The sequence below is a fragment of the Podarcis bocagei genome, assembly GCF_964188305.1.
Source record: "Podarcis bocagei genome assembly, chromosome: 5".
NCBI lineage: Eukaryota > Metazoa > Chordata > Lepidosauria > Squamata > Lacertidae > Podarcis > Podarcis bocagei.
This window is the reverse complement of record NC_138129.1, coordinates 99,644,036-99,671,173: the sequence shown is the minus strand read 5'-3', so window position 1 is coordinate 99,671,173 and position 27,138 is coordinate 99,644,036. Positions and strand designations below refer to the sequence as shown.

Below are 27,138 nucleotides of genomic sequence, written 5' to 3'. Positions count from 1 at the left end.
CGACCCCAGTGTAGTCCAGCCTCTGCAGTGTAGTCCTCACTGCAGGAGTTGGGGGGATTCGCCCACCAAGGGCCACGTTGGCCAACAGGGCTCTCCCCTGTGCAGTGCAGTACAGCCCTGCTTGGCTCTGAGGAGGCACTCTGGAGGTATTGGCGGCTGGCAACCCACACTACGCCACTGGGTTAGCAGACCTAAATATTAACAAAAACCATTCAAAAGGTACAAGAGTTGAAGTATTTGATTAAAACAGACTAATCCTAAACCATAATTTATGTTCTGCTTACTGATACTGAAACAAACCAAAATAAAAATGGTTCGAAAATAAAAATCCTGCAACTGCAGGGGCAGAATGAGATGTTTGTGAAGAATATTTGTTTTTCCTCACTGAGTGCCTAACATAGGCCATCACACATCCAGTCTGCAAAGAGGAATAGATACCCTTTGCTTTAGCAACATAATTATATACCACATTGTTTCAAACCACACTCTTACTAGTTAGAGAAAAATTCTATGGGATATACTTAGCCATATGACTATTAGAACCCATATGTGTAAAACAGCTGATAATGCTAAACATGAAAAGTCCTAATTCTCTGCCAAGGAAAACCGCAATCATTGCTCAAAGAACTATGCAAATCAATAAGATTTATGCAGATCTGCTTATGGTTACAGCAAGCTCACCCAATTACCCAATTCGCACATTTTATTTTCAATTTCAGATGCTTTTGGGTGGAGATTCTGTTCCATTCAACACTGAGAACTATAGCCAGATTCCCCAGAACATTAAAGAGGCAAATCATTCTCTCATTCTAGTCAGCTTCTATCATCTCTCTTTCTTTCTTTCTTTCTTTCTTTCTTTCTTTCTCTCTCTCTCTCTCTTTAAAAAAAAGGGGGGGAGTTTCTGTTGCTTTAATACAAAAGGCGGCAACTTAGAAAAACAAGGCAGGATGTAAAATCCCTGAAGAATTTGCTTTTATATTTAATTTCTCAACTGTTTCCTGTCCAAGTGACTAAACACATATGAACTCTCAAACAGAGTTTCAATAACCTTTATATATAAAAAGACTCAGGCCATTTTTTCTAATCAAGGGTGGCCCTCTTTGTTTTAGAAGTAAAAATATATTTTGCTCACATATGCATATACCTTGGAATGTATACATTTTTTAAAGTGGTCCATAAGAACTAGAGTGAGCTTTAATAAACTGAGAACCACCCAGCCAAACCCACCCTTTCCCAATTTCCCAACAGTCAAACACACCCTTCCCAGACCTTCCCTTAGCCCCTTCCGCTCCCCCATCTGGCCAAGCCTGGCCTTCCTCAGTAACATTCTTAAGTCTATCCTTCGCCGCAGTCCCAGAGTGACTGACAACCGACAGTGAATGGCAAGATCCCAGACTCCTCAACATTCTGGAACATGGTACATCGACTTCCTTCAAAGCATGTTAAATAGCTTTCAACTAAGGACCAAATCATTTCAACTATCAAGACATGCCCTCTCTCTTCATCTTCCTGTGTGAAGAGACCACATTACATTTTTGGGTTAGATAACAAATACTTCAAAGGAATAAACAAATGTGGCAAACAGTTATTTTAAAATGGGTGCATTGTATCAAAGCACTCAGGACGCTTGCTGTAGCTCCTTGTCAAGAGTACACACACTGCAAAATGACCAAATTGTGACTGGCCTTGGTAGTCAGCCGAATTCCTTGTTTCTCACCAATGCTGCTCCTCTCACCCCAGAGGTTTTATTGTGATGCCACACTGCAAGTTAGGGTGCTTCCACAGCCCAGTGTGACTGCGGGAGAAGCCCCTTGCCTTCCTCTGAGCTAGGAGGAGAGGGATGTCTCACTGCTTTCCAAGGCTCTCTGGGGCTCAGTGCAAGGTCTAAGAGTTCTCCAGCCCTTCTTCAAGCTCAAGGAATCTCAGCAGAACATAAAAATGCTCCTGCCAGTGGCCTCGGAGTGAATCATAGAATCATAGAATCATAGAGTTGGAAGAGACCACAAGGGCCATCGAGTCCAACCCCCTGCCAAGCAGGAAACACCATCAGAGCACTCCTGACATATGGTTGTCAAGCCTCTGCTTAAAGACCTCCAAAGTAGGAGACTCCACCACACTCCTTGGCAGCAAATTCCACTGTCAAACAGCTCTTACTGTCAGGAAGTTCTTCCTAATGTTTAGGTGGAATCTTCTTTCTTGTAGTTTGGATCCATTGCTCCGTGTCCGCTTCTCTGGAGCAGCAGAAAACAACCTTTCTCCCTCCTCTATGTGACATCCTTTCATATATTTGAACATGGCTATCATATCACCCCTTAACCTCCTCTTCTCCAGGCTAAACATGCCCAGCTCCCTTAGCCGTTCCTCATAAGGCATCGTTTCCAGGCCTTTGACCATTTTGGTTGCCCTCCTCTGGACACGTTCCAGTTTGTCAGTGTCCTTCTTGAATTGTGGTGCCCAGAACTGGACACAGTACTCCAGGTGTGGTCTGACCAGAGCAGAATACAGTGGCACAATAGAGTGGATGGCAAGCTCCAGTTTCTTGCTGTGTGCAATAATCTTTAGCAGCTGACCCTGGCTGGATGACTGCAATGAAGAGTGGCTTTTCATTTAGTTGCAAGTGATGGAATCATGCATAAGCAGGTATGTGGAGAGCTGGGTAAAGGGCAGAGAAGGAACCCCACCTCATAGTGCAAAACGTACAGGGGCAAGAAAGTGCTGTTTGGATGCAGTCAGGGATGCCAGGGCTTTAAAACTACAAACTTTTTACACATGTTTGTTGAATTGTTGTTTTCACTCGTGGTTACTCTCTTTCGGAATTTGCTTTAAATATGGAAGCAGCCTATAAACACCCTGCCTCCATATATAAAGGGGAGAAATGCAGAGGAAAGCAGAGAAGCTATTTTTTGTGCTGCTCACTTCTAAGGATCCCTTGGCCTCCTTGTCACTCTGCATGCTTCCTATTTATATGTACCATTCAGTCTACTGTTATATCCAATGATGTTCTGTGACTCAGTAGCTTATTGCGCTAAATTATTCCATATGCTAAACATTGTAAAGGTAAAGGGCCCGTCTTGCCAGACTCTAGGGTTGTGCGCTCATCTCACTCTATAGGCCGGGAGCCAGTGCTGTCTGCAGACACTTCCAGGTCACGTGGCCAGCGTGACGAAGCTGCATCTGGCGAGCCAGCGCAGCACACGGAATGCCGTTTACCTTCCTGCTGGTTAGCGGTCCCTATTTATCTACTTGCACCGGAGGTGCTTTCGAACTGCTAGGTTGGCAGGTGCTGGGACCAAACGACGGGAGCGCACCCCACTGCGGGGATTCAAACCGCTGACCATGCGATCGGCAAGTCCTAGGCGCTGAGGTTTTACCCACAGCGCCACCCACGTCCTTTCGCTAAACATTGTACTGCAAAAACCCCACTCCAGCACAAAACATTTACCATTATATAACTTCCTACATTTGGAGGAGGCCCTTCCTTCCTTTTAATGTAGGGTATGGCCCACATTTATATTGATTCTTCTGAATATGTCTTATTAAAGTGTTACCACTCATTCCAGGAGCCTGGCTACCAGTGTTCCCTCTGCCCAAAGCAAGTTTTACATTTTTTTCTTCTTACACACCATTTACTTTTAATGATGCACGAGAGTAAAAGTGTTATGGACAAGATGGCCCAGCTCTGCTTTTGGACTCTATGGATTCTAACAGAATGCTGCCTTTAAATATCTTCCAAAAGTGCATTTCAAAGTCTGAAAGCACACTCATATTGTTTCCAAGTGTTATGGCTTGATATTTAAAATGAGAAGAGACATTTGGATTTCTTTGGTGAAATACAGACTTCCACCAGAGCTTACTATGGTTGCCTTGTGGAAGGTCAGCTCGGCCACTTGATCTTGTAAGGGCAGATCACTGCCTCCACTTACCATAAAAGGCACCTTATAAATCAAACAAACAAACAAACAAACAAACAAACAAACAAACTAAATAAATAAATAAATAAATAAATAAATGTCAGTCTAGCCATAACACCCTTAGCTGTTGGGCTTCCATGGCCTTACAAGTATATCTCATAACCAAGAGATGGAAATATTGATTCACATCTGGTTTTGTATGCACAAGTATCAGTATGAGTTGAACTGGAAAAATAAAAACAAGTCCATGTTCAGAGCATATCCTGGAACAGTGAACAGGGCACAGCCTTCTTTACAACCTGACCGTTCTAGTGGGGAGGTGGCAGAATCAGCTGACTTTGAGGGCTTCTAAGGTAGCGTGCTTGGAAACACTATTTTCCCCACATACAAGACTGATGGGATAAGGCAGAGTTGAGGGATCTTCGTGCATAGGAAGCATTCAGATTTGTAAGGCATTGGGGAACATTTTGAGACACACTGAGACTATATAGGCTCCAACTTCATTTGAATCCCAGCAGGACAAGACTTTTATTGCTTATTATCCACAAAAGACTGCAGAAAATCTTTCCCGAACTGACTTCTAAGGGAAAGTTGACAGAACCTCAGATACAGAAAGGTGGCCCCCAAAAGTCTGAGAGGATGTCAATACCCGACCCCACCCCCACCCATCTTCCACCCCTCCACGCCTCTCCCCCTTTTCTTCCTAATGTCTCAACAAATGAAACTGATTTGTAAAAATGTTACATGGAAAAAATACAAGAGAGAGACATTACACATACTTCTGTAAATCAAGAAAATCTTTAATAAAAATACAAAAAAATGGTTAATGGGCAGAGATCCTATTATTATACCGCCCTATACCTGGAGGTCTCCAGGCACTTCACAGAATAAAATAAAAATATAAAACCATAATTTATGGAACTTGCTGCCAAGAGTCTTAGTAGAGCACAAGCTTAACATGAGTCAATGGTGTGATGCAGCAGCAAAAAAGCTAATGCTATTCTAGGCTGCATCAACAGCAGTATGGTATTCAGATCAAGGGAAGCAATAGCACCACTGTATTCTCCCTTGATCAGACCACACCTAGAATACTGGGCACCACAGTTTAAGAAGGATACTGACAAGCTGGAATGTGTGCAGAGGAGGCTAGTCAAGATGATCAAGGGTCCGGAAAACCAAGCTTTATGAGGAATGGTTGAGGGAGATGGGGATGAGACTGGAAAAGAGGACATTGAAAGGAAATATGATAGCCATCTTCAAATATCTGAAGGACTGTCACATGGAAGATGGAGCAAACTTGTTTTCGCCTGTTCTGTAGGGTAGGACCCAAACCAATGGCTTCAAGTTACAAGAAAGGAGATTCTAACTAAGCATCAGGAATAACTTTCTAACAGTAAGAGCTGTTCAACAGTGGAATGAACTCCCTGGGGAGGTTGTGGACTCTCCTTCCTTGGAGGTTTTCAAGCAGAGGTTGGATGGCCATCTGTCATGGATGCTTTTGCTGAGATTCCTGCATTACAGGGGGTTGAACTAGATGACCCTCGAGTCTCTTCCAACACTACAGTTCTATGATTATAAGTTGTGGTGAGGGTCATAGGTAGAGAGAGGTTTAAAATGGGATTCTGCAAATTTATGGAAGGAAAGTCTACCAATGGTAACTAAATGGAACTGCACTTCTTAAAGACAACTGTTGGTGATAAATGGGGGTGGGGAGGAGAGGCTTATTCTTCATTCTGTTGTCTTCCTGCTCTTAACAGAAAGAGGCTCGGCTGGAGACTCATGAGGAGATGTGACAGGCAGCCTCTTCTGTGGGTGGTACTTTAGGCTCATAGGCTCAAAGTCTAATTTATTTAGATTAAACCAAATCTTTCAATGAAAGCTAATTTACTTTTCATGATGCACAGCTGGGCAGCCTTTTCTGTGGCTGGGTATTTTAGGTTCATAGTCTAATCTGATTTATTTAAATTAGGTTCAGTTTATGGTGCACAGTTTGGCAGTTATTTCACTACATGCTGCTACACTAAGCCTGATAATAAATCAGTGGGGAAACTTACTGTGGCTTTGAAAGTATTTCAAGAAGCAGCTACATCCTTCCTATGGTATAGAAAGCCTCTAAAAGACATGGCCCCTGCTCCTTCCCTTATAAAACCACTACCCAAGGTATGTGACAGCATAATCTAACCAACTCAATTTTTACAGTGAGTTGCTGGAGCCTAGAACCAGGAGCTGGAAAAAGCTAAATGATTTGGGATAAAAGCGTTGATAGAAATGTAACATCTGCAACTGCACAAACAGCTGTTGAACAGAACTGGAATAGCTTTTCACGTTCCTTGGTACAAAGGGGGGAAAAATGCCCAGCTTTGGCCAAGGGAGGGGGGAGGATGGAAATAAATAAGATTTCTCTGTCTACCCACAATCATGGTGAAGAACTACTGCAGGCTTGATTCAGAAGATTTAGCTAGCCTAGCACAAAAAAGGCTTCCAGAGCAATTTTATGTATATAAAATTCCCAGAGCTGGCTGTAATGGGCAAGAGAATTATGAGGGAGGTTGCATTGTTATAGAGCTTCATGGAGAGAGGAACACGGGTCCCTGGGCTGTGGGTAAGGATATCTAACCAGAAACATCTAACTAAGCCTTGCTATCTAACTATGGGACATCTAGCCAGGCCCTACTGTCCACTTCTGCGATCAAAACACCTGTTCCAAATATCTACATCAGCCTCTGGAAGCTCAAGGTCCAAATCTTGCTGCCTCAGGTAAATCATCTGCCTCTCCACCCCCAACTGCCAACCCAAAGACTTTTTTAAAAAGTGTTATTTAGAGGGATGTGTGGAAGGGTTGCCACTGTTATGGCAGCAAATTTGCTACCAATTGGGAAGGTGGTGGCTAATCCACAAGCCTCTCACACCCTCAATGTGACTCTCCTTTAAAACAACAACAACCAACAACAACTACCACTAGTTGCTGTCCAGGCTACAATAACCTGCAGGGAGAGGAAAGAAAAAGGAAGAATCTCTCCAGGAGACAACCCTTTGCACAAAAGTGGCAGAAGCCCCCACTACCTCCTCACACCAAGAGGTATTCTTATTCCATAACTGGAACGAGGCAAAGATGCATGTAGAATTTTTTCATTCATCTGAGAGATGAAATCAATTATCCCTAGCTACTTTATTAAACAGATTGAATAATATTCACCCTTGTGAACTGATGTCTTTTGTTGTCTCAGTGCTTGACTCCGTCACCCCATCCAATACCCTTTCTTGTCCAAGCTTCCCAGTAAATACACTTGAAGACTTTAAAGATCAGACAACATAGCTGCACAATCCCTCTTCCCTCCCAAATCTTTGTTTCTTACATGCTACAACAATTCTTTTCACGTTCTTTAGAAACACTCTTTGCTCCCCTTTGCAATCAAAGGCAGTTTTCCAAAGAAGCTGTAAGATTTCCATATCAGAATTCAGCCTGCAAGCGATAAACCACATGCTTGCAGGTGTTAAATTCAGAGCTCTACTAAGAAATGGCTCCCACTGCATAGGTGTTGGAAACATTCTTCATTCAAATGAATACCAAAACCAAAGTATTATCCATTTTATAACTGTTTCCCTTTCTGCAGTGTGGTTAGATCGTTGCTCTTACATTGCCATAAAGTTTAGGAAAATATAACTGTTAGGATGTAGACTGATTCATGCCTTTGGCAGAAATTCTTCCTGGTCAGAAAACAATTTTGGTCCCATTGTGGTTCCCCTTCATTACATACACAGCACAACAGGACAATGACCTATCCCCTCCAACAGCATACAAATCCATATGGCTAACCTGACCCAACAACCTAGCCTGCCTCCCTCACACAAATGAGACACACTGCAACCAACTAAACACAACCCACCAAGCTTGGGAACCCCTAACATTTCACAATACCAATAAAAACAAATAAATACACAAACAAAAGGGACGCGGGTGGCGCTGTGGTATAACCACTGAACCGAGGGCTTGCCGATCTGAAGGTCAGCAGTTCGAATCCCCATGATGGGGTGAGCTCCCATTGCTCGGTCCCTGCTCCTGCCAACTTAGCAGTTCGAAAGTACGTCAAAGTGCAAGTACAGTGGTGCCCCGCAAGACGAATGCCTCGCAAGACGGAAAACCCGCTAGACGAAAGGGTTTTCCGTTTTGGAGGTGCTTTGCCAAACGAATTTCCTATGGGCTTGCTTCGCAAGATGAAAATGTCTTGCGAGTTCCTGCGGGGGTTTTTCCTCCCCCCCCCCTTTTTCCCAAGCCGCTAAGCCGCTTATCAGCTGATCCTAAGCCGCTAAGCCGCTTAACAGCTGATCCGCTAAGCCGCTTATCAGCTGATCCCCTAAGCCGCTTATCAGCTGATCCGCTAAGCTGCTAATCAGCTGATCTGCTAAGCCGCTAATCAGCTGATCCGCTAAGCCCGCTAAGCCGCTAATAGCGCTAATCCGCTAATGGGCTTGCTTCGCAAGACGAAAAAACCGCAAGACGAAGAGACTCGCGGAACGGATTCTTTTCGTCTTGCGAGGCACCACTGTAGATAAATAGGTACCGCTCCGGCGGGAAGGTAAACGGCGTTTCCGTGTGCTGTTCTGGTTCGCCAGAAGCGGCTTAGTCATGCTGGCCACATGACCCAGAAGCTGTACGCCGGCTCCCTTGGCCAATAAAGCGAGATGAGCGCCGCAACCCCAGAGTCTGCCGCAACTGGACCTAATGGTCAGGGGTCCCCTTTACCTTTACCTTACACAAACAAAGGACCTACCCATGTGATGCTGACACAATCCCCCCTCCTTTCCCCCAACTGCAAGATGTCTATAACAAAAATGTCTCTCACTAAACATAAACAAACTGAATTAAAAGTGGAGACAATAGATATACCGTTCCCTGTTTTTCTGTTTACTTTGTAACACAACCCCCCTCCCCAAATGGTCAGCTTAAAAGAAACATTTAGCCTCTATTCATTATTTATATATATATAAACTTAATCACTGGGTCTCTGTAATAAACTAGCCAGAATGGTGTCCAAGGACAATTAAACAATAGAAAAGAACAAACAACAACAATAACAAACAGTAGCATCTAGGCTAGCAGACTAGCACTACCCAATAAAAACTCCTGAGAAAACAAATCTGTGCATGCTGGTTTGCCTTTATATTTTATGTACTGTTGCATGAAATGGCGTGCCAGGAAGAAAGTTAAGCAAAAGCCTCCCCCCTGCTGCCCCCTCCCCACCTTGACATGCTAAATTTGGAAGTAAATGGGCTAGGTTGGGTGTTTTTCTAAAATATTCTAACATTCAGTTCCTCACCCTTGCCTCTTGAAGTGCTATAGTCCAGGACAGGCATCCCCAACATTTGGCCCTCCAGATGTTTTGGACTACAATTCCCATCATCCCTGACCACTGGTCCTATTAGCTAGGGATCATGAGTGTTGTAGGCCAAAACATCTGGAGGGCCGCAGGTTGGGGATGCCTGGTCCAGGAAAAGGATTTCATTCTGCTGGCCCTTATTCAAGAATACAAAAGTTATCATGAGACCATCATTATAAATAAACACTTCAAGCTTTGTTCATCATGACTTACATTTCCATAAGCAATATAGTCAACTGGACTTTTGTAAAATAACTTCTCCAACAGGTTAAACAACACTCACCACTGATGTTTATTGCTGGCAATACTATTGACATCTTTGGTCGTCTGGTCTTATTATGGGTGGTAGCAGGCAACAACAGGTGATCCTGAAAAATATTTAAAAATGCATTAAGTTGCTAAGTATGTATTATGTTGCACTGGGAAAACTGTGCACGTGAAGACTGTGCATTCAGAGTCTTCATAACAAATCAAATCTGAGTTAAAGCAAGGCTAAGGATGTTCATAGCCAAGGAGCTTCTGAAACACCACTAATTCACCATACAGTCCAGAGATAGCAAACTACATTTTCAAGAGTTAGGATCAGTAATAAATCACAAGACAACCCAACATAGGAATTCTACTCAGAATGCCCAGTGGTTTGCTTACGCCAACAAGAAGCAGTGGACTGCTTTGGATTAAGATGGGATGGGCACACTGAGTGTTTTTTAATCAAACCTGGTATTAAGGGTGTCATGACTCCCCTAAGATGCCTTTTTTGTTATGGCAGATGTTGGAGTCTGCTTCAAAGATCTTACAGTTTAAAGAATAGCTATGGCAAACAACTTAAGATTCTTACCCACCACTACAAAACTTTTTGGCAAAAACTTTTTGCCCTATTTTTGGATGCTGTTCAATGAAGACAGGAGCAAAATGATCAAAACTGGATTCTCTAATGGCAGAGAAGCTTGAAACTTAAGAGCTATCTGGCTTTCTTGGGGCAGCTGGAAAATTAATTTAGAGGCAAGAGCCATCTGAACACGGTATAAGTAAAAAAAATGCTGGCTAGATAAAGCCACATTATAAACCAAGGATCATTCAGTCTCAGAAAGCCCCGTAGTTCATTTGATAAAAACGGAGGGTACCAATCTTGGAAAAATAAGTAAATACCACCATAGGGCTTCCTGCTTAGTGGTGCTTCTTCACAAGCCAGGCATCCAATGCCCTTCCTAGCTGTAGCTGTGGTTAAGAAATAGAGCAAGGATGTGGAAGATGGCCCTCCAGAGGCTTCCTATAATTTCTGACGACTGGCCACATTGCAGTGGTCAATGAGAATTGGGAGTCCAACAACATCCAAAAAGCCCACATTCCCTACCCCTGAAAAGAGTGTTCATTCTTTGGTTTTCCATAGTTACTGTATAAGAAGTTTTTTCTATATACTCAGCTTGATTAAAGAAGCATATTGGGTTGAGTTTAGAATGTATATAGAACATCTGGTTTAGGAGGTCACTGAATTAGGAAGATAGCCTTGAAAAAAATAAAACTGCTGGAGTCAGGGGCTAACTTTGGCAATCTCATTTTTCCAAGCTGATAGTTTTCCAGACATCATGCCAAGCACTCGGGCCTAAGACGTCTCCTTAGATTGTCATTTCATCAAAGTGTAAATTTTGGCTCAAAGCTATACTGTCGTCTGTTCTGGTGTCTAAAGTGTTGTGATTTATTCAGTCTATAGCTGACACATCACATGAAAATAGCAGATGGTGGGCTTTTGAGGTTCATATTTCAATCTCTTCCTACATCTGCTACTATTACTAATAACACATTTTGGTTATTTATATCTCAAGTGTTAAAATTGCCAATGAATAGCTTGGGGGTTTTTCTTCCTTGTTTTGGCAGCAACTGAGGACAGGGGTTTCATTACAGACTGATCTAATGAAATCGACCCTAGTTCACAAAAGTGTATGTCATAATAAAATCTTTAAAGGTTCCACAATATCTTCTGCTGTTTTTTTGCTGGAAGGATACTTATTTAGTAGATTTTTTTTCATTTTAAGATTATGTACACAGCAGGGTAAAAAGTAATTTCTTCCAAATTTCCCCCCTCAAATTTCACTTACTGAATGGACTTTGCAAAATGAGTTCATTAAAACTGCAGCAGGTTACAGGGGGGCAAAGTGATTTGTTTCATATCCAAATTTATTGCTTAGTGGAAAGTGTTGCTTTGGAATGGTAACTGAGCCCTGCTGAATTTGGAGAATTTGCAGCAAGTATAAAATTAGTACATGTTCTACCTGTAATCTTCCTTTTCTTCTACCCAACTGTTTTGGACTGTTTAGTATCTACCTAGATATAGGTAGAAATCAAACATATAAGCTGAAATGGAACAGTGGAGCAATCCAGTACAGTGGTGCCTCGCAAGACAAAAAGAATCCGTTCTGTGATTCTCTTCGTCTAGCGTTTTTTTCGTCTTGCGAAGCAAGCCCATTGACGGATTAGCGGATTAGCGCTATTAGCGGCTTTTAGCGGCTTATCAGTTTATCGGATCAGCTGATAAGCGGCTTAGCGGCTTAGAAAAAGGGGGGGAGGAAAAAAAAACCCCGCAGGAACTCGCAATACATTTTCGTCTTGCGAAGCAAGCCCATAGGAGATTCGTTTTGTGAAGCACCTCCAAAACGGAAAACTCTTTCGTCTAGCGAGTTTTCCGTCTTGCGAGGCATTCGTCTTGCGGGGCACCACTGTACTGTGCTTGTGGTACATAAAAGTCTTGCCATAAACAGTGCATGCTTAAGCATGGGAAGAGGAAGGGAAAGAGAACATCTTAAGGTTGGAAGAGAGAAGAGGTGGTGGCGGCGGCACATTACATGAGAAATGGAAGGCAAACATGGTGGTGCATGGGAAGTAGGAAAATGTGACCTGAAACACAGAGACAATCTTGCATGGTGCTGTGGAATGTGTGAAGCGCATTTCATCTCCTCCCTTGCAAGTTATCCCACCCTCATGTCTTTGATTGAGCTGAGGGCCTTCTAAGTGAGGCCCTCTCAGAAACATAAACTTTTCCCTGCAGCTCACTTTGGGTAGGAGCACATGAACTGCTGCAAAGGGTCACACATGCCAAATTAAAACACTTCCTTAAGCTTTGCTTTCTGGCCCTTTCCTTAAATCTTAATTTTCTTCTTGGACATTTTTTTGGCTCCCTGTTGTCTCCATGCAATACCGCTACACAGAATCTAGATGCCACAGCAATGGTAAATCACCCTCTACTGTCATCCCATGGGTTAATCTTTTATAATCACTGCAGAGTGCCCCTTACATGCTTGGGTGACCACCCAAAATACAACAACATACAAAGGGAAAGCACATTGATCTGACGATGCCAGAAATGGAAGGCTCCACCATGTGTTTCACTGGAAACAATAGAAGAGACCAAATGTTTTCTGGAAACAAGCACCATCTGATCTGTGGCCAACTAAAGTGTTATGCTTCCTTTCATCGTCATAAGTGTCACACACTTTGAAGTTTTCTGATTAATGATTCCAGCTACCTTCAGAGATGTGAAAACTTCTTCTGGGTGCTATTCAATTAAATATGTAACTAAATCATGTTACAGACTACTCGCAGGTGAAAAGTGACAGACCACCTCTCTCCGAGGTCACTATAAATCAGAACACAGCAAAGAAGCTCTTGCAGCAAGATGAGGGAGACTTGACTTCTTTTTGTACAAAGGTCCAGTGATGCTGCTCTGGTAACAAAGAGTCTACAAGCATTTGTGGGCAAAATGCCTTGTCTGATGCATCAGCATCAGTAACCTCAAAAGAGGAACTGGAGGCGCCTTAATGTAGGCCGAGATAAAGCCACTGTGGATCTGATTGGCTTTAAGCTCATCAGTTCTTAAGAGCAAACAGAAGAAAACATGTAGATTTTTTTGAGTTTGTTCAGGAGATAGCTGTAGAATTTTACTATTGATGTATTTGTGTGATGACGGTAGGCATATGAGGGGAAAATTATTTCAAGGAGTGGGCTGGTTCCATTTGTACAAACATACAGTTTCATAGACGCTGCTGAGAAAACACTATTATAACCATCTGTTCTGGGCCTCCTGCCAGTTAATCTGGCAATTCCCTCAAGCACAGATCAGGGAATTTTCTCCAGATCTTTGCTTGGGAGACTCGTCTGATCCACTCTGCAACACAACCACCAGGTCACATGAAATTATGTAAAGCAGGCTTCAAGGCACTAGCTCTTAGAAGCCTAAAGGATCTTAGGTTGTTGTGGTTTTAATGCAAGTCACTGGCTTTAATGGGTCTCAATATATGTTTGAAAATACAGTGACAAAAAGGAAGAAAAATAGAAATGGATATATTTACTGCCCTGTACCATCCAAAGTTTCATTCTTATTTGCTATAGCAATTAGTAGAACACAAGATTTCAGCTATAGCTTGGTTATAAACAGACTCACAGTCACATAAAAAAGGCAAAAGATTTATACGATCTGAAGAGAAACCAGAGTATCACAGTCACATAAAAAGCTGGGCCAAACAGTTCCAGCTATTAGGAAGAGCTCACTCCAAATAAAGTGTTCTTAAGCCTACCTTATACCCACAGACTTCTAAGTACAGTCATACCTCGGGTTACAGATGCTTCAGGTTGTGTGTTTTCAGGTTGCGCACCACGCCAAACCCAGAAGTAAAGGAACGGGTTACTTCTGGGTTTCGGTGCTCACGCATGTGCAGAAGCTCTAAATCACACTTTGTGCATGCGCAGAAGCACCACGTGTGCAGATGTGGCGCTGTGGGTTGCGAAAGCTGTGGGTTGTGAACGTGCCTCCTGCACGGATCACATTCGCAACCCGAGCATCCACTGTAGTCAAGGATCTGCTGCCAGTCCAAGAGAGCAGCCTATAAGGAAAGTGTGAGACAGTAATGACTATGGAACAACCTGTTATATTTTCTTTTGTGATCTGAATCTTTAGCATTCTTCGCCAAAGATGTTTCTTTTAATGTTTGACGTATTAATATTTTTTTGGAAGCCGCCCAGAGTGGCTGGGGAAACCCAGCCAGATGGGTGGGGTATAAATAAATTATTATTATTATTATTATTATTATTATTATTATTATTATTATTATTATTTAAATAAGATAGTTCAAGTCAGAAAATTTAGAATATAAATAGCATTTCTATAAAAAGTTTCAAGATGGTCCAAAAGAGAGCAAAAGTAATCAATTTGCCTAATTTATTTTTCAGAGGCCACTCTCTATAGTGTTGATTATGGTCCAATACCTCAGCTAATCTACCCAATCTGTTTTTATAGCTTTTGCTTCTAACAGAACGAAAGAACAGCAAGATGGGCTTTTTATTTTAAGCACTCTAACAGAAACATTTGAATTCCACAGTTAATAAAACGGTGTAATGTTTCAGATGACTATTTTCTTACAGTCCCAGACAGGCTTTTATAAGGCACGACTAACCACTAGAATGTGGATCAGTCCCTAAATGCTCTGCATTGTTTCAGACTGACCACTCTAGCTTCAACCTGAAATTAGGGTTATCAGGTCTCCTGAGATTCAGACTAAGGATTAAGGGAACCAAGCCTGAAGGCTGTAGGGTCATGACCAAGAGATGTACAGCCTAACAGTAAGTATCTAATGGTGGGAGACTGAAGAGCCTATCTGTGCTGGATAACTCAGGATACAAGAGCAAATCACAACACTTCTTAAGCCAAGGGGGAGGCAGCTCCCACCTGAAATTTTACTCTTTCCCTTGGAGATGCAAAAGAAAGAAAGAAAGAAAGAAAGAAAGAAAGAAAGAAAGAAAGAAAGAAAGAAATTTCATGTCAAAGATTGATTATTCTTCCTGGAGAAGTTTTACAACCACAGTGCCCTAAGGATAAGCAGATACAGGCAAATTACAAGTCCCAATTTACTGCAAAACAAACAAACAAAATCCTGAGACTTCTTTCAGTGGCACCCTTGAAGTAATCTAGTCCAAATTCTAAAACCAGATTCTCTGTAATGTGCAGGAGTTGTATTCAATGTAGAGCTAAGGTGTACATTTCATCAGCACAAGAGTTTCTCCTTGTGCAGTAGAACGCGCTTCCCCTCTCCCACCCATGTGTGCCTCCTAAATACGTTATAGGGGTTCCACTAACCATCCATAGCAAATTTGGGGTTGGCAGAGGGCATACATGGGCAGCAGAGGAGGAAATCTCCTTGCACTAGTGCAAAAAGTCAGTTGAATACCACCCCCCAGATTTGCAGGTCTACACATGCAGCAGAATGGAACGCACCACTTCAGACTGCAGGTAAGGAATGTAATTTTCTAATGGTTCCTACTATGCCAGGAAGAAAGGTTCTAGCCCAGCCCACACTTTATGGTGCTGGTATTCTAATTGCAGGGAGATGGGGCAGGTTAATGCAAAAGAGCATTATAAAAATGTGATTCCCTCATCCCACCAATTCGGAACGTTAAACAAGTCTCAGGTCCATGAGTTTCGGGCTCAGATGAAGAGATAACTCCGAAACAGCAACAAAAATTAGCTGGCAATAACATGTGAATTCTTGAGGTTTTTTAAAAAATGTACTTTTATTTTATAATTACTGTATGCCACATTGTGGGTTTCCTTGTACAGAAAAAGAAGCTTATACTTTTTAAGTAAAAGAAAGCTATTCAATTTTAGGTTGAGGCTCATCCCTCAGAAAGGGAGATGCAGTTAGCTGCCTCTTACTCACTTGGGATGTTTACAGAGTTCTTTCCAAGAACTGCTGGACAAGTGAAGCTGGAATTTACTCTGTTTTCCCACCAATCCCGATGGCAAAAATGGAATGAAAGCAAACAAGGTGACTGACAATAGCTGTTTTTTCTAATCAGCCAAGCACAACCAAGCCAGCTCTCCACAGTGACTTAAGCTCCAAGTTGGATGGGCCATCCTATATATCTTGGCAGGGAGTTTGGGCAATATTCCTAGGAAACCTAGTGTCTGTGCAGTGGTCTGGCTACAACCCACACTCAAATTCCCACTGGCCTCAAATCCTTTTTCATTAAATAGTTGATTGCATAAACAAACTTTTAGTGTCAAAGCAAACTTAGCATGATATGATTGCTTGTTTTGCATTTGCCAAACGCAGAAGGGACACAGAGCTGATTCACATAAAATGCCGAGAAAACCATTAAAGCCATAAAATGTGTTCTGCTCACAAACACCTCATTACACGTGCTGTTAAGTGTGCCTACCAAATCAAGCATGAAGCTGATTGTACTGAGCATGAAACAGATCATAAAATCTGCTCCAAAGGATGGTGGTGCAGGATTCAGATTTACCTTTCACATCAGGCACAAATCTCTATCTTTAAGACCCTCTATCCTTGAAAAAATCAAGAAGAGTCACAAGCATGGATCATAAATAGTCGTACACAACATGGACCACAAGGTTACTGTGCCCCAGAAAAGTGGTGTGGGAGAGAGGGGAGCAGCAGCAGTTGGTCTGAAAGGCAGATATACAGAAGCTTTTCCAATCTTCAGGGTGGGGGGTGGAGAGGGCAAGAGGACAAAAAAGGAACACTAAGGCAGAAGGCCCGTAAAAAGGAGAGATTAAAAACAACAGGAAGTGTTTGAGGGTACAGAAGGAGCAAGCAGAGGGGATGGGGGGGGGGTAGAATTGGAGGAAGGAGCCTGATTGTGGAATGTTCTTCCCAGAGAGCCTCACCTGGCACCTACTTTAAGATTTTTCCAGGACAGGTGAAGATCTCTTTATTCCTCAAAAAAAGTTAAATGCTTTTTTTTTTTAAGTACAATTCTTATTCCCCATCACTGGTTTTATTCTGCTGCTGTACTATTCTGTTTTAGATTTTAATGTCTATTTTACAATTGTCTGTCTGTCTGTCTGTCTGTCTGTCTATCTATCTATCTATCTATCTATCTATCTATCTATCTATCTATCTATCTATCTATGCAAGCCACCCAGAAACTTTATCACTCATGATAAAAAAGTTGTAAACCAATGAATTTCAGGTTACACAAAGTCATGTCAACATACAGAAGCAAACATGTCTCACTTAACTTGAATAATTGAAAAGAGAAAGCAACGTGTACTCTTTTTGTATCCCTGGAATGGGGTGGAGGGCCTTGAAGATATAGACTAATAACTTGATGCTGATGTGGAAGGAACAGAAGAGTAAAACAATTTAAAAACAAGAGAAAGTTTTACTGGACAAATAGGGGCTCTCTCTTTACACATTTCATCTTTCCCAAGAAACACTTTTAAATGTTCTAATATTAAAGAGGTATGCCTTAAAACAAGCTGTATGCCTTAAAACAAGCTTCCGGTCGGCGCCAGCGCTAATGGCGGTCCTTTTTCCGAGCTCCGGAGAAGGACTGCCCTGCGAGTTCGGGTCTGTCCCGCTACGGCAAGCGGGGGACCCCTAAAATCACAGGCGCGGAAGCCTGTGAACGAGGAGATTCGGTGGGCACCAAAAGCGCCCCCCCTTTACCGCAGAAAGAGCCTTTTTAAAGGCTCTGGAACGACATCGGGGGAGCGCGGTGCTGAGAATCGCTACCCAGCCCGCAGGGTGAAGCCGCGTCGCTATTAGTGGAGAGCGCCGATTCCTTCCTGTAAATTACGGACAGAAAAAACCCGTGAGTAAAACGGAACTTTTATTTGGATCTAAAATTTGGAGATTTGGTTGAAAGCGGGGAGGTTAAAATCAAGGAAGTCTGCCTCCCCCCGACTGCATGAAAGTGAAAGCAACGGAACTCTAAAGCTGCATCCGTCAAAGACTTTGTTCTTATTTAATCAAACCTGACATTTGGACTTTAGATCTCCCCTCTAGCTAGCAGGGCAGAGGGGAGGCGAAAGAGACTTTGGCAACTGCATGACTTATTTAAAAGAAAAATCCTCTGCTGCCTCAGCTGTTTAAGAGCATGAAACGGTCTGCCTTTTAGGACAATAGGACACTGAACTGACTTTTCCCTGTGAAAGTTACACTGTGATACAAAGTTTTTGCATTGTCTGGCTACAGTACATTAGAGTAAGCCGAAACAGTATCTACTGGAAAATTGTGGTAACTTGCAGCTACAAGCCTCCAGCTACACTTGCTTTAATTTTTCTCTTTCTCCCTCTTCTACGCATTTGGATATTCTCTTTGCCTTTGTATTTGGACATTTTATATTTGGCCATTTTGATTTGCTCCCCCTAGAGGGTAAAGTAAAGGTTGGCCCAGCCTAAGACAGTGGAATTTTCCAGTGGGGAACAGCTCCCGTGGGAAACGACCTTGACATGAGTGGCTCACAAGAAGAGATAGTCACAAGAGCCAAGACCAAGCAACAACAACAGCAACAGCTGCAGCAACAACAGACAAAGAAAAGAGGCTCAATCTCAGGCGTAACTGCCGGACTTGCAGGAACAACAGGACAAGAAAAAGTGACAGCTGTCTCTATGGAAGCCGTGACAGAAGCCCTGCTCAAGATAAATCAATCCCTGGAGTCTCTGACAAAACAGACTTCAGAAAATACACAAAAATTAACAGAAATATCAGCAAGATTAGACCAGAACACAGAATCTATAAACAAATTGGTTGAGGAAAATTCTACTACACGTAAAATTGCTGAAGAAGCGAGAGCTATCGCTGGAGAGACACAAGAGAATTTAGAACCGATTGCCAAGAAGGTCCATGAGCACGACGCAACTTTGGCTCTGTGGGAATTACAGAGAAAAGAGAGAAATTTGAAATTGAGATTGATCCCAGAGAACGAAAGAGACAACCTTGCGGAGTACTTAACACGGGAGTTTGCTGACTGCTGGGATCTGGAGGAAGACGAATTCAAAATTACAACAGCTTTTAGACTGGGCAAAAAGCAGGACAGAAAGACCCCGAGAGACTGCTTGATTACACTTAGATCTAAGGAAGAAAGAGACAAAATACTAGGACTACACTTTGAAAAGGCCTTGCAAATTGGAAACTCAGCTGTACAGATTTTTAAAGACATTCCAAAATATATCTTGGATTTAAGAAACTTTTACAAGGATTTAGCTCTTCTGTTAAAGAAAAACTCCATCCGCTTCAGGTGGGAATTCCCACAGGGACTGTCTTTTGATTACAAGGGAAAGAAGGTGAAAATAAAGACAATTCAAGACAAAGACAAATTTTTGGGAAGAAATCAAGAGGACCTGCAGAAGGGGACTGTGGACCCAATTGCAGAACAGAGGAGAGCATTAGACATTCTGAATCTCTCGCTTGGACACAAACCACCACCATCAGAGGAAGAGCAACAACTTGGAGCTGTTGGAGGAGTGTCAGAAAAATAACAAGATGGCTCTGCAATTCCTTAGCTGGAATTGTAATGGGCTCAATGGGCCTTTGAAGAGAAGACAAGTATTTCACATTTTGAACAGAGAACAATTGGATTTGATATGTCTACAAGAAACCCACATAACCAGAGCTCACAGGAGATTACTTACAAACAAAAGACTAGGACAAGAATTTATCTCATCAGACAAAGTTAAAAAAAGAGGAGTTGTGATATATGTAAAAGAGAAATGGGCCCCCAAAATGATGTTTAAAGATGAGCAGGGGAGATATTTGGCAGTGGAGATACAAGTACAAGGAGAAAAACTTTTGATTGTTGGAATCTACGCACCAAATGAAGGCAAATCTGACTTTTTCAAGAGACTTCATGAAACTCTGACGGACTACTTGGATTACAATATGATAATTATGGGAGACATGAATGGTGTGGTCTCCACTAACATGGACAAGGCACAAAGACTAACAGTTTCTAAGGAAGGGAGACTTCCTAAGACCTTTTTTGAAATGACAGAAAACATGGACTTGATAGATATATGGAGAACAAGGAACCCTCTGGAGAGAGAGGGAACCTTTTTCTCCCAAGCAATGATGACCTGGACCAGAATTGATCAAATTTGGATTACTAGTGGCATGGCTCCAAAGATTAAGAAGGTAGAAATCTGCCCAAAAACTTGCTCCGACCATAACGCTGTGAAGATGGAAATGAAACTTACAACAACTGGTCAATTTAGATGGAGAATGAATGACTCCCTCTTTCGAGATAAGGAGATCCTTATGAAGGCCCAAAAAACTTTAAAAGACTATTTTGAAATAAATTTGAGGGCTGATGTGGAAAAAAGAGTGATCTGGGACACAAGCAAAGCGGTGATGCGAGGTTTTTTGATTCAACAAAACTCAATAAAGAGGAAAAAACAAAATGAGAAAAAAGTAAAGATTTTGGAAAAGATAAAGGAAGGAGAGAAAAAATTAAGAGTAAAACCAAAGTCCCAGGAGATTTTAAGAGAGATTAAGTTATATCAAACACAATATATGGAATTGATGAATCATGAGATTGAATGGAAGATAAAGCAAATGAAAAAAAAGACATTCGAATCAGCAAATAAATGTGGCAAACTTCTGGCATGGCAATTGAAGAAAAGGCAGAAATTAAATACAGTTACAAGTCTAGAAGTGGATGGAAAGAATATATCTAAACCTAACGAAATTAGAAATTGCTTTTTGAGTTACTTTAAAAAACTTTACACTCAAGGCCCGCAAAATGAAGAAGATATAGACAGATTCCTTGATAAATATGGATTACAAAAAATCTCTCATCAAAGTAAGATGGATCTGAACCAGAGAATAACAGAACAAGAGATAGAGGCGGCCATTCAGGATATGCAATTGGGCAAATCTCCAGGACCAGATGGACTGACTTCCAGATACTACAAATCGTTGAAGGAATGGATGATTCAACCACTAAAAGAAGTCTGTAATGAGATCCTTGAGGGAAAAAAGGCACCTGAATCGTGGAAAGAAGCATATATTTCACTCATACCAAAGACAGAGACTGAAAAGACTCAACTGAAGAACTACCGCCCAATATCACTACTTAATGTGGATTACAAAATCTTTGCAGACATTTTGGCAAAAAGATTTAAAAAAGTGCTGATGGAGAAGATTCATAAGAACCAAGCAGGCTTTCTCCCAAAAAGACACCTAGCAGACAATGTAAGGAATATAATAGATATTTTGGAAAAGCTAGAGGTGAATATAAATACTAAAGCAGTATTGATTTTTGTGGACGCGGAGAAAGCCTTTGACAATATTTCTTGGAGCTTTATGACAAAGAATCTTCACGGGATGGGGGTAGGCCAAGGTTTTGAGAATGGTATGGCTGCAATATATTCTGAACAAAAAGCTAAATTGATTGTAAATAATGTAGTAACTGAGGAACTAAAGATAGAAAAAGGAACACGACAGGGGTGCCCAATTTCCCCATTACTCTTCATTTCGGTTCTGGAGGTGTTGCTGAATATGATTAGGAATGACCAGCAGGTTAAAGGAGTGCAGGTCGGAGCTAAACATTATAAGTTAAGAGCATTTGCAGATGACCTAGTATTGACTTTGCAAGAGCCAAACACTAGTACGAAAAAGGTCCTAGAAATAATCCAACAGTTTGGCCAGGTAGCTGGATTTAAGTTGAATAAACAAAAAACCAAAGTTTTAGGAAAAAATTTAACAGATATGGAAAAGGAGAAATTCCAAGAGGAGACAGGGTTGATGGTGGTCAAGAAGGTGAAATACCTAGGGGTTTATTTGACATCTAAAAATGTGAATTTGTATAAGGATAATTATGAAAAATGTTGGTCAGAGATCAAAAAAGATCTAGAAATATGGTCAAATCTGAAATTGTCAATGTTAGGCCGAATTGCAGTGATCAAAATGAATGTATTGCCTAGAATGTTATTTTTGTTTCAGACCTTGCAGATTCTTGACAAGATGGAATGTTTCAAGAGGTGGCAGAAAGATATTTCGAAATTTGTCTGGCAGGGCAAAAAGCCCAGAATCAAATTTAAAATATTGACAGACGCTAAAGAAAGAGGGGGTTTTGCCCTGCCGGACTTAAAATTGTACTATGAGGCAGCAGCTTTTTGCTGGCTGAAAGAATGGATGCTCCTCGAGAACACAGACATTTTGGATCTGGAAGGTTTTAATAATGCCTTCGGTTGGCATGCATATCTATGGTATGACAAAATCAAACTGCATAGTGCCTTTAAAAATCACATTGTTAGAAAAGCACTGTTTAATGCACTTCCGGGTTGGCGCGATCTGGAAATGGCGGATTCCCTCCGAGCTCCGGAGGGAATCGGCTCAGCGGTGGATGGGTCTTTGCCGTGCCGGCGACACGGGGACCCTTAAAAACCGCAGGCGCGGAAGCCTGCGGACTGAAGACTCGGCGGGTGCCTTAAGCGCCCCCCCTGATTCGCAATGAGCCTTTTTAAAGGCTACGGAGGGGATACGGGGGACGGCGCGGCACTGAGAGTCGACCGCTACCGCCGCTGAGCGAAGCCGCGAGCCATAACTGGAGAGCGCTGACTTCCTTCCTTGAAATTTGGAATGAAAAAGGAACCCGTGAGTAATTTGGAACCGATCTTTAAAAACTTTTACCCTTTGAATTTGAGACGACCGGGGGGTGTGCCAAAAGGAAGTCCCCATCCCCCCCCTTGCAGACGATCCAGAGCAAAGATATAAGAGCTAAGCTGGAGTGCCTACCCTGTAAAGGGTGAGTTTTAATAAAGACAGTAACTTCCAGGATTTGGAAAAGCAAATTTAAGCAGGAGAGTGGAGTGTTGGAAGAGTTTCTGTTTTGTGGCAAACAACCCTCCCTCCCGAGCCCGGGAGCGACCTGCTTTGGAGCCTGTATAGAGGAGCAGAATTTGACAGCTGTCAAAGCTGTCAAATGGACTGTTAATAGTAAAAAATTGCTACTTAAAACCTCTCCGGATAAAAAGGTGTTACAATTGAACTAAAATTCTGGGAAACAAAGAAACAATAACAGGACAGAGGATTGTTGGAGAAAAGACCATCCAGTAACCAGATTCCCTCTAGGGGGAATTCTGTGGAATTACAATGGCTGTGGGTGGAAAGATACTGAGAGAAATCGAAAGGATGTTTTCACTGGTGGGAACCTTACAGGAGCAGACTACAGCTATGAGTAAACAATTGACGGCCTTGGATTTGGAAACAAGTAGTTCTGCTGAATGTAATGAGGACCTGAATGAGAAAGAACCCACAGCTGAATTTGAAATAATAAACAAAGAAGAGGAGAAGACAAAACAAGAAAGAGAACAAGTTATGTGGGAAAATACAAACCAGAAGCCGACATCTGGAGAACACAAGCAAGGAGACTATTGGATGAAATTCATTTTAAGCCTACGAAAGATACAGAAGACGAAAGTGGAGGCCCTGGGAGTTTATGGAACTCAGGAACTCGAAATAAAGAAGTACAATTGGGGCCTCCACATAGACTTTGACTCTGACTATCACCAAGACTCAGGCCTTGTGGAAATTCTTCAGCAGTTGCTTCTAAATATGGGAAGAGACTATGGACTGATTGGATTGATTGCTAAGGAAATCTTTCGAGACTCAATGATAGACAAAGAGGACTACCAACAAAACCGGCGGAGAGGGACTGAAATAGATTTGAGAGCCTCGGATGTGCGGAATCCAGGCTAAAAACTGTTACTTTGGACATGTCTTGGGAAAGGACGCAAAGCGGGGATGGGAGGGAGGGAAGTAAATTTAAACAACACTCAAGACCAGGGGGTTTAGTAATAAGGAAATTATTCAAGAAAAAATGAGAAATCGAGGGAAGAGAATTGGGGTCCAACTTAGGGAAAATTTATTTTTGTTTTTATAAAAGGACTAATATTAAGACGGAAGAAATGCCAATTTGCTGACATAAACTTGGGAATAGGGATGCAAGGGAGGGGGTGGGGGGAAGTCAAGGACTAGGGTTAGAAAATAAGATTTTCTGGAACTATTCATGTTTGCTGTCTTTTATGTTTGTTTTGGTGTTATGTGTTTTGTTTTTGTCTATAAAAAATGTGAAAACCCAATAAAAATTATTAAAAAAAAAAAAAAAAAGAAAAGCACTGTTTAATGTTTGGATAAGATATAAAGATCTGTTGGAAAACAAAACCCCTAGATGGGTGTCACCAGTGGAGGCCAAGGCAGTGAAGAAACTCAATATGGAGGTCGGATGGCCGAAGTATTGGGAAATTTTGGAACAGGATGGAGATAAGTTGAAATTACAAAGTCATGAGAAATTGAAACATAAAGTACAAAATTGGTTTCAGTATCATCAAATAATGGAGTTTTTCAAACAGGACAGGAAAATTGGCTTTCAGGTGGAAAAATCAAAACTAGAGACTGAACTGTTAGAACCCAATACTAAGAATTTATCAAGAATGTATAACTTGTTGCTGAAATGGAATACACAGGACGAAACAGTCAAATCGGCTATGATTAAGTGGGCACAGGATGTTGGTCATAACATTATGTCAGCTGACTGGGAATGGTTATGGAACACCGGTATTAAATTTACGGCATGTAATGCCTTAAAGGAAAACATTATGAAAATGGTCTATAGGTGGTACATGACCCCAGTCAAGCTGGCAAAAATTTATCATTTGCCCGATAACAAATGTTGGAAATGTAAAGAGACTGAAGGTACCTTCTACCACCTTTGGTGGACATGCCCGAAGATTAAGGCTTTCTGGGAAATGATCTATAATGAAATGAAAAAGGTACTTAAATGTACTTTCTCTAAAAAACCAGAGGCCTTTCTCTTGGGCATTGTCGGCCAATTGGTGTTAAAGAGGGATAGAATTTTTTTTATGTATGCCACAACAGCAGCAAGAATACTCATCGCAAAGTATTGGAAGACACAAGATCTACCCACGCTGGAAGAATGGCAGATGAAAGTGATGGACTATATGACATTGGCCGAGATGACAGGCAGAATTCGTGACCAAGGAAAAGAGACGGTGGAAGAAGAATGGAGAAAATTTAAAAGTTATCTTAAGGACTATTACAAACTTGATGAATGTTAGAGTGTTGTGGTTTTTAGGAACAAGGGGATACAGTGATATAAGGTCAGATCACAGAGATAACTAAGATGACAGAGGTTGGAAAGTAACAATTGGGAGTTGCTATAAAATTATGGACATTGGGATGCAGAAAGGGGGGGTATGGGGGAGTCCCAGAAAAGAGGATTATGAAAAAACGTTATGAAACTATACGTGTTTGTATGTCTTTTTAAGTGTTTGTTTGTTTCTAAAAATTCTGTAAAACTAATAAAAATTCTTTAAAATAATAATAAAAAAAAACAAGCTGTATGTGGGTATGCAAGAATTGTGAGGTAAACTCTGCCAATGTCACCCCTCGCCCCCAACAAGCACTTCAAGACACCAACAAGAAGTTCCTGATCCCTGTACTCTTCCTTCTCCTGTATCTCTGGCACCAGTCCTGCTCTCCAGCACCAGGAGAGCACTAAGGAAGTACAACTCACACACATCACCCTTTCTGTCATTCCTGGAACAGGGCTGAGGACAAGTGGCAGCCACAACCAACAAGAGGTTGGGACAGGCACAGCAGCAGAAGCAGAGAGAGATTTAAAAGGTGCCCCTAGCCAGTAATATCCAATTCCTGGGTGCTGACACCAACCACTTCCATCACATAGCTAAATGCTTGGCCAACTTCCATGAAAACTGCTGGGAATGCCTTCTCTCATCTGCTAAATCCCAGATTCAAAGCAGAGGGAGGCAAGAACAAATTGGTTTTGTTTTTTCATGCAGTTGTCCAATTTTCAAAAGAAAGATACATGAAATAAAACAGAAGTCCTTCCTGTTCTCATTTGAAGAAGAGGCAGCTGTTCAAGATGCCGTGGTTGTTTTGACTCCAAGTTCTCCAATTATATCCCAGGAGTAGATCAGCCTCACAGTTCCATCTCAATGTGCCAGAAACAAAGCACAGCACCTGCAGAAACGTTCTTGCTCCCTTCCCTTTCATCCCTACCCAGCCACACGCACTTAAGTCAAAAGGAAGCAGCCTTGCTTTCATAAACTTTTTTTTTGGGGGGGGGTATTGGTTATGCCACAACCAGCTGCCAACTGGGAACGGGCAGCATGATCTCAGGCACCCACAGCGCCAAAGCACCCAGGTGTTCCACAGAGCACCCCAAAGTAAGGTTACCAGATTTTTTCCAATGAATCCGGGGACACTTTTCAACTTCCTACTAAATAGATGGATTTTGTCAGGGGACTGATTTGTAAATCCGGGGACTGTCCCCAGGAAACAAGGACGTCTGGTAACCTTACCCCAAAGAGCTCCAAAACTTAACCACTACAGAAGAAAAGGCAAATTCAGCTTTTGAACCCATTCACGTGATGCTGACTGCTGTGGACCTTATGGAGGTCAATCTAAGGGTAGACACAGGAATGCATATTTCACAGAGCTAGTTTTCACTGCAGAAGCTGCAGTTGATAATGGGGATAAATAAGATCTTCCTCTTGGATTTTCCTTGTTGGCATTCCTGGCATAATTCCAGAGCATTGTTTAAAATTTTGGTACTATTTTATAGGTGGTTTTTGATCTTGTCATTGTCAACTGTTCCTCAATCTCTTGCCATGGTGCAGCCTATAACATTTATTGGAATGGGGGAGGAGAGGTTATGGGGCTGTGGCTGGAAGCCACATCAATGAACCACACATGAGAAGAAGCAACACCTGTTTTATTGAAACTGCTCTGTGCTCCATGTATGAAAGATGTTGGTGTCAAGGAGTATGAAAAACTAATACAATATTTTGTTGGGCTTAATATGAAAGCTTTCAGATCACACAGAATTATATCTGAAACAGAATATAGCACTTCTGTTTTTCTTGGGTCAATCTACCACACATAAGCTAAAGAGGCAGACCTACCAAAGGCACATTCTTTATAAAAATGTGCTTTGCTTCACAAGTCTTGTGCTATCCTTATGCTATATTTTAATTTTACAGGGACAGAACTTTTATCCACAGGAAAAAA

At 41.8% G+C, this 27,138-nt stretch overlaps 1 protein-coding gene across 2 annotated transcripts in view; it reads right to left on the bottom strand.

Annotated features, from left to right (window-relative positions):
* ATF6 (activating transcription factor 6) overlaps nt 1–27,138 on the bottom strand; it is a 106,685-nt gene that overhangs the window by 21,302 nt on the left and 58,245 nt on the right. For both annotated transcript variants that reach the window (XM_081195637.1, XM_081195636.1), the window contains exon 15: nt 9,573–9,657. In XM_081195637.1, coding sequence (XP_081051763.1) covers nt 9,573–9,657 — 85 coding nt within the window. The remainder of the gene's footprint in view (nt 1–9,572; nt 9,658–27,138) is intronic.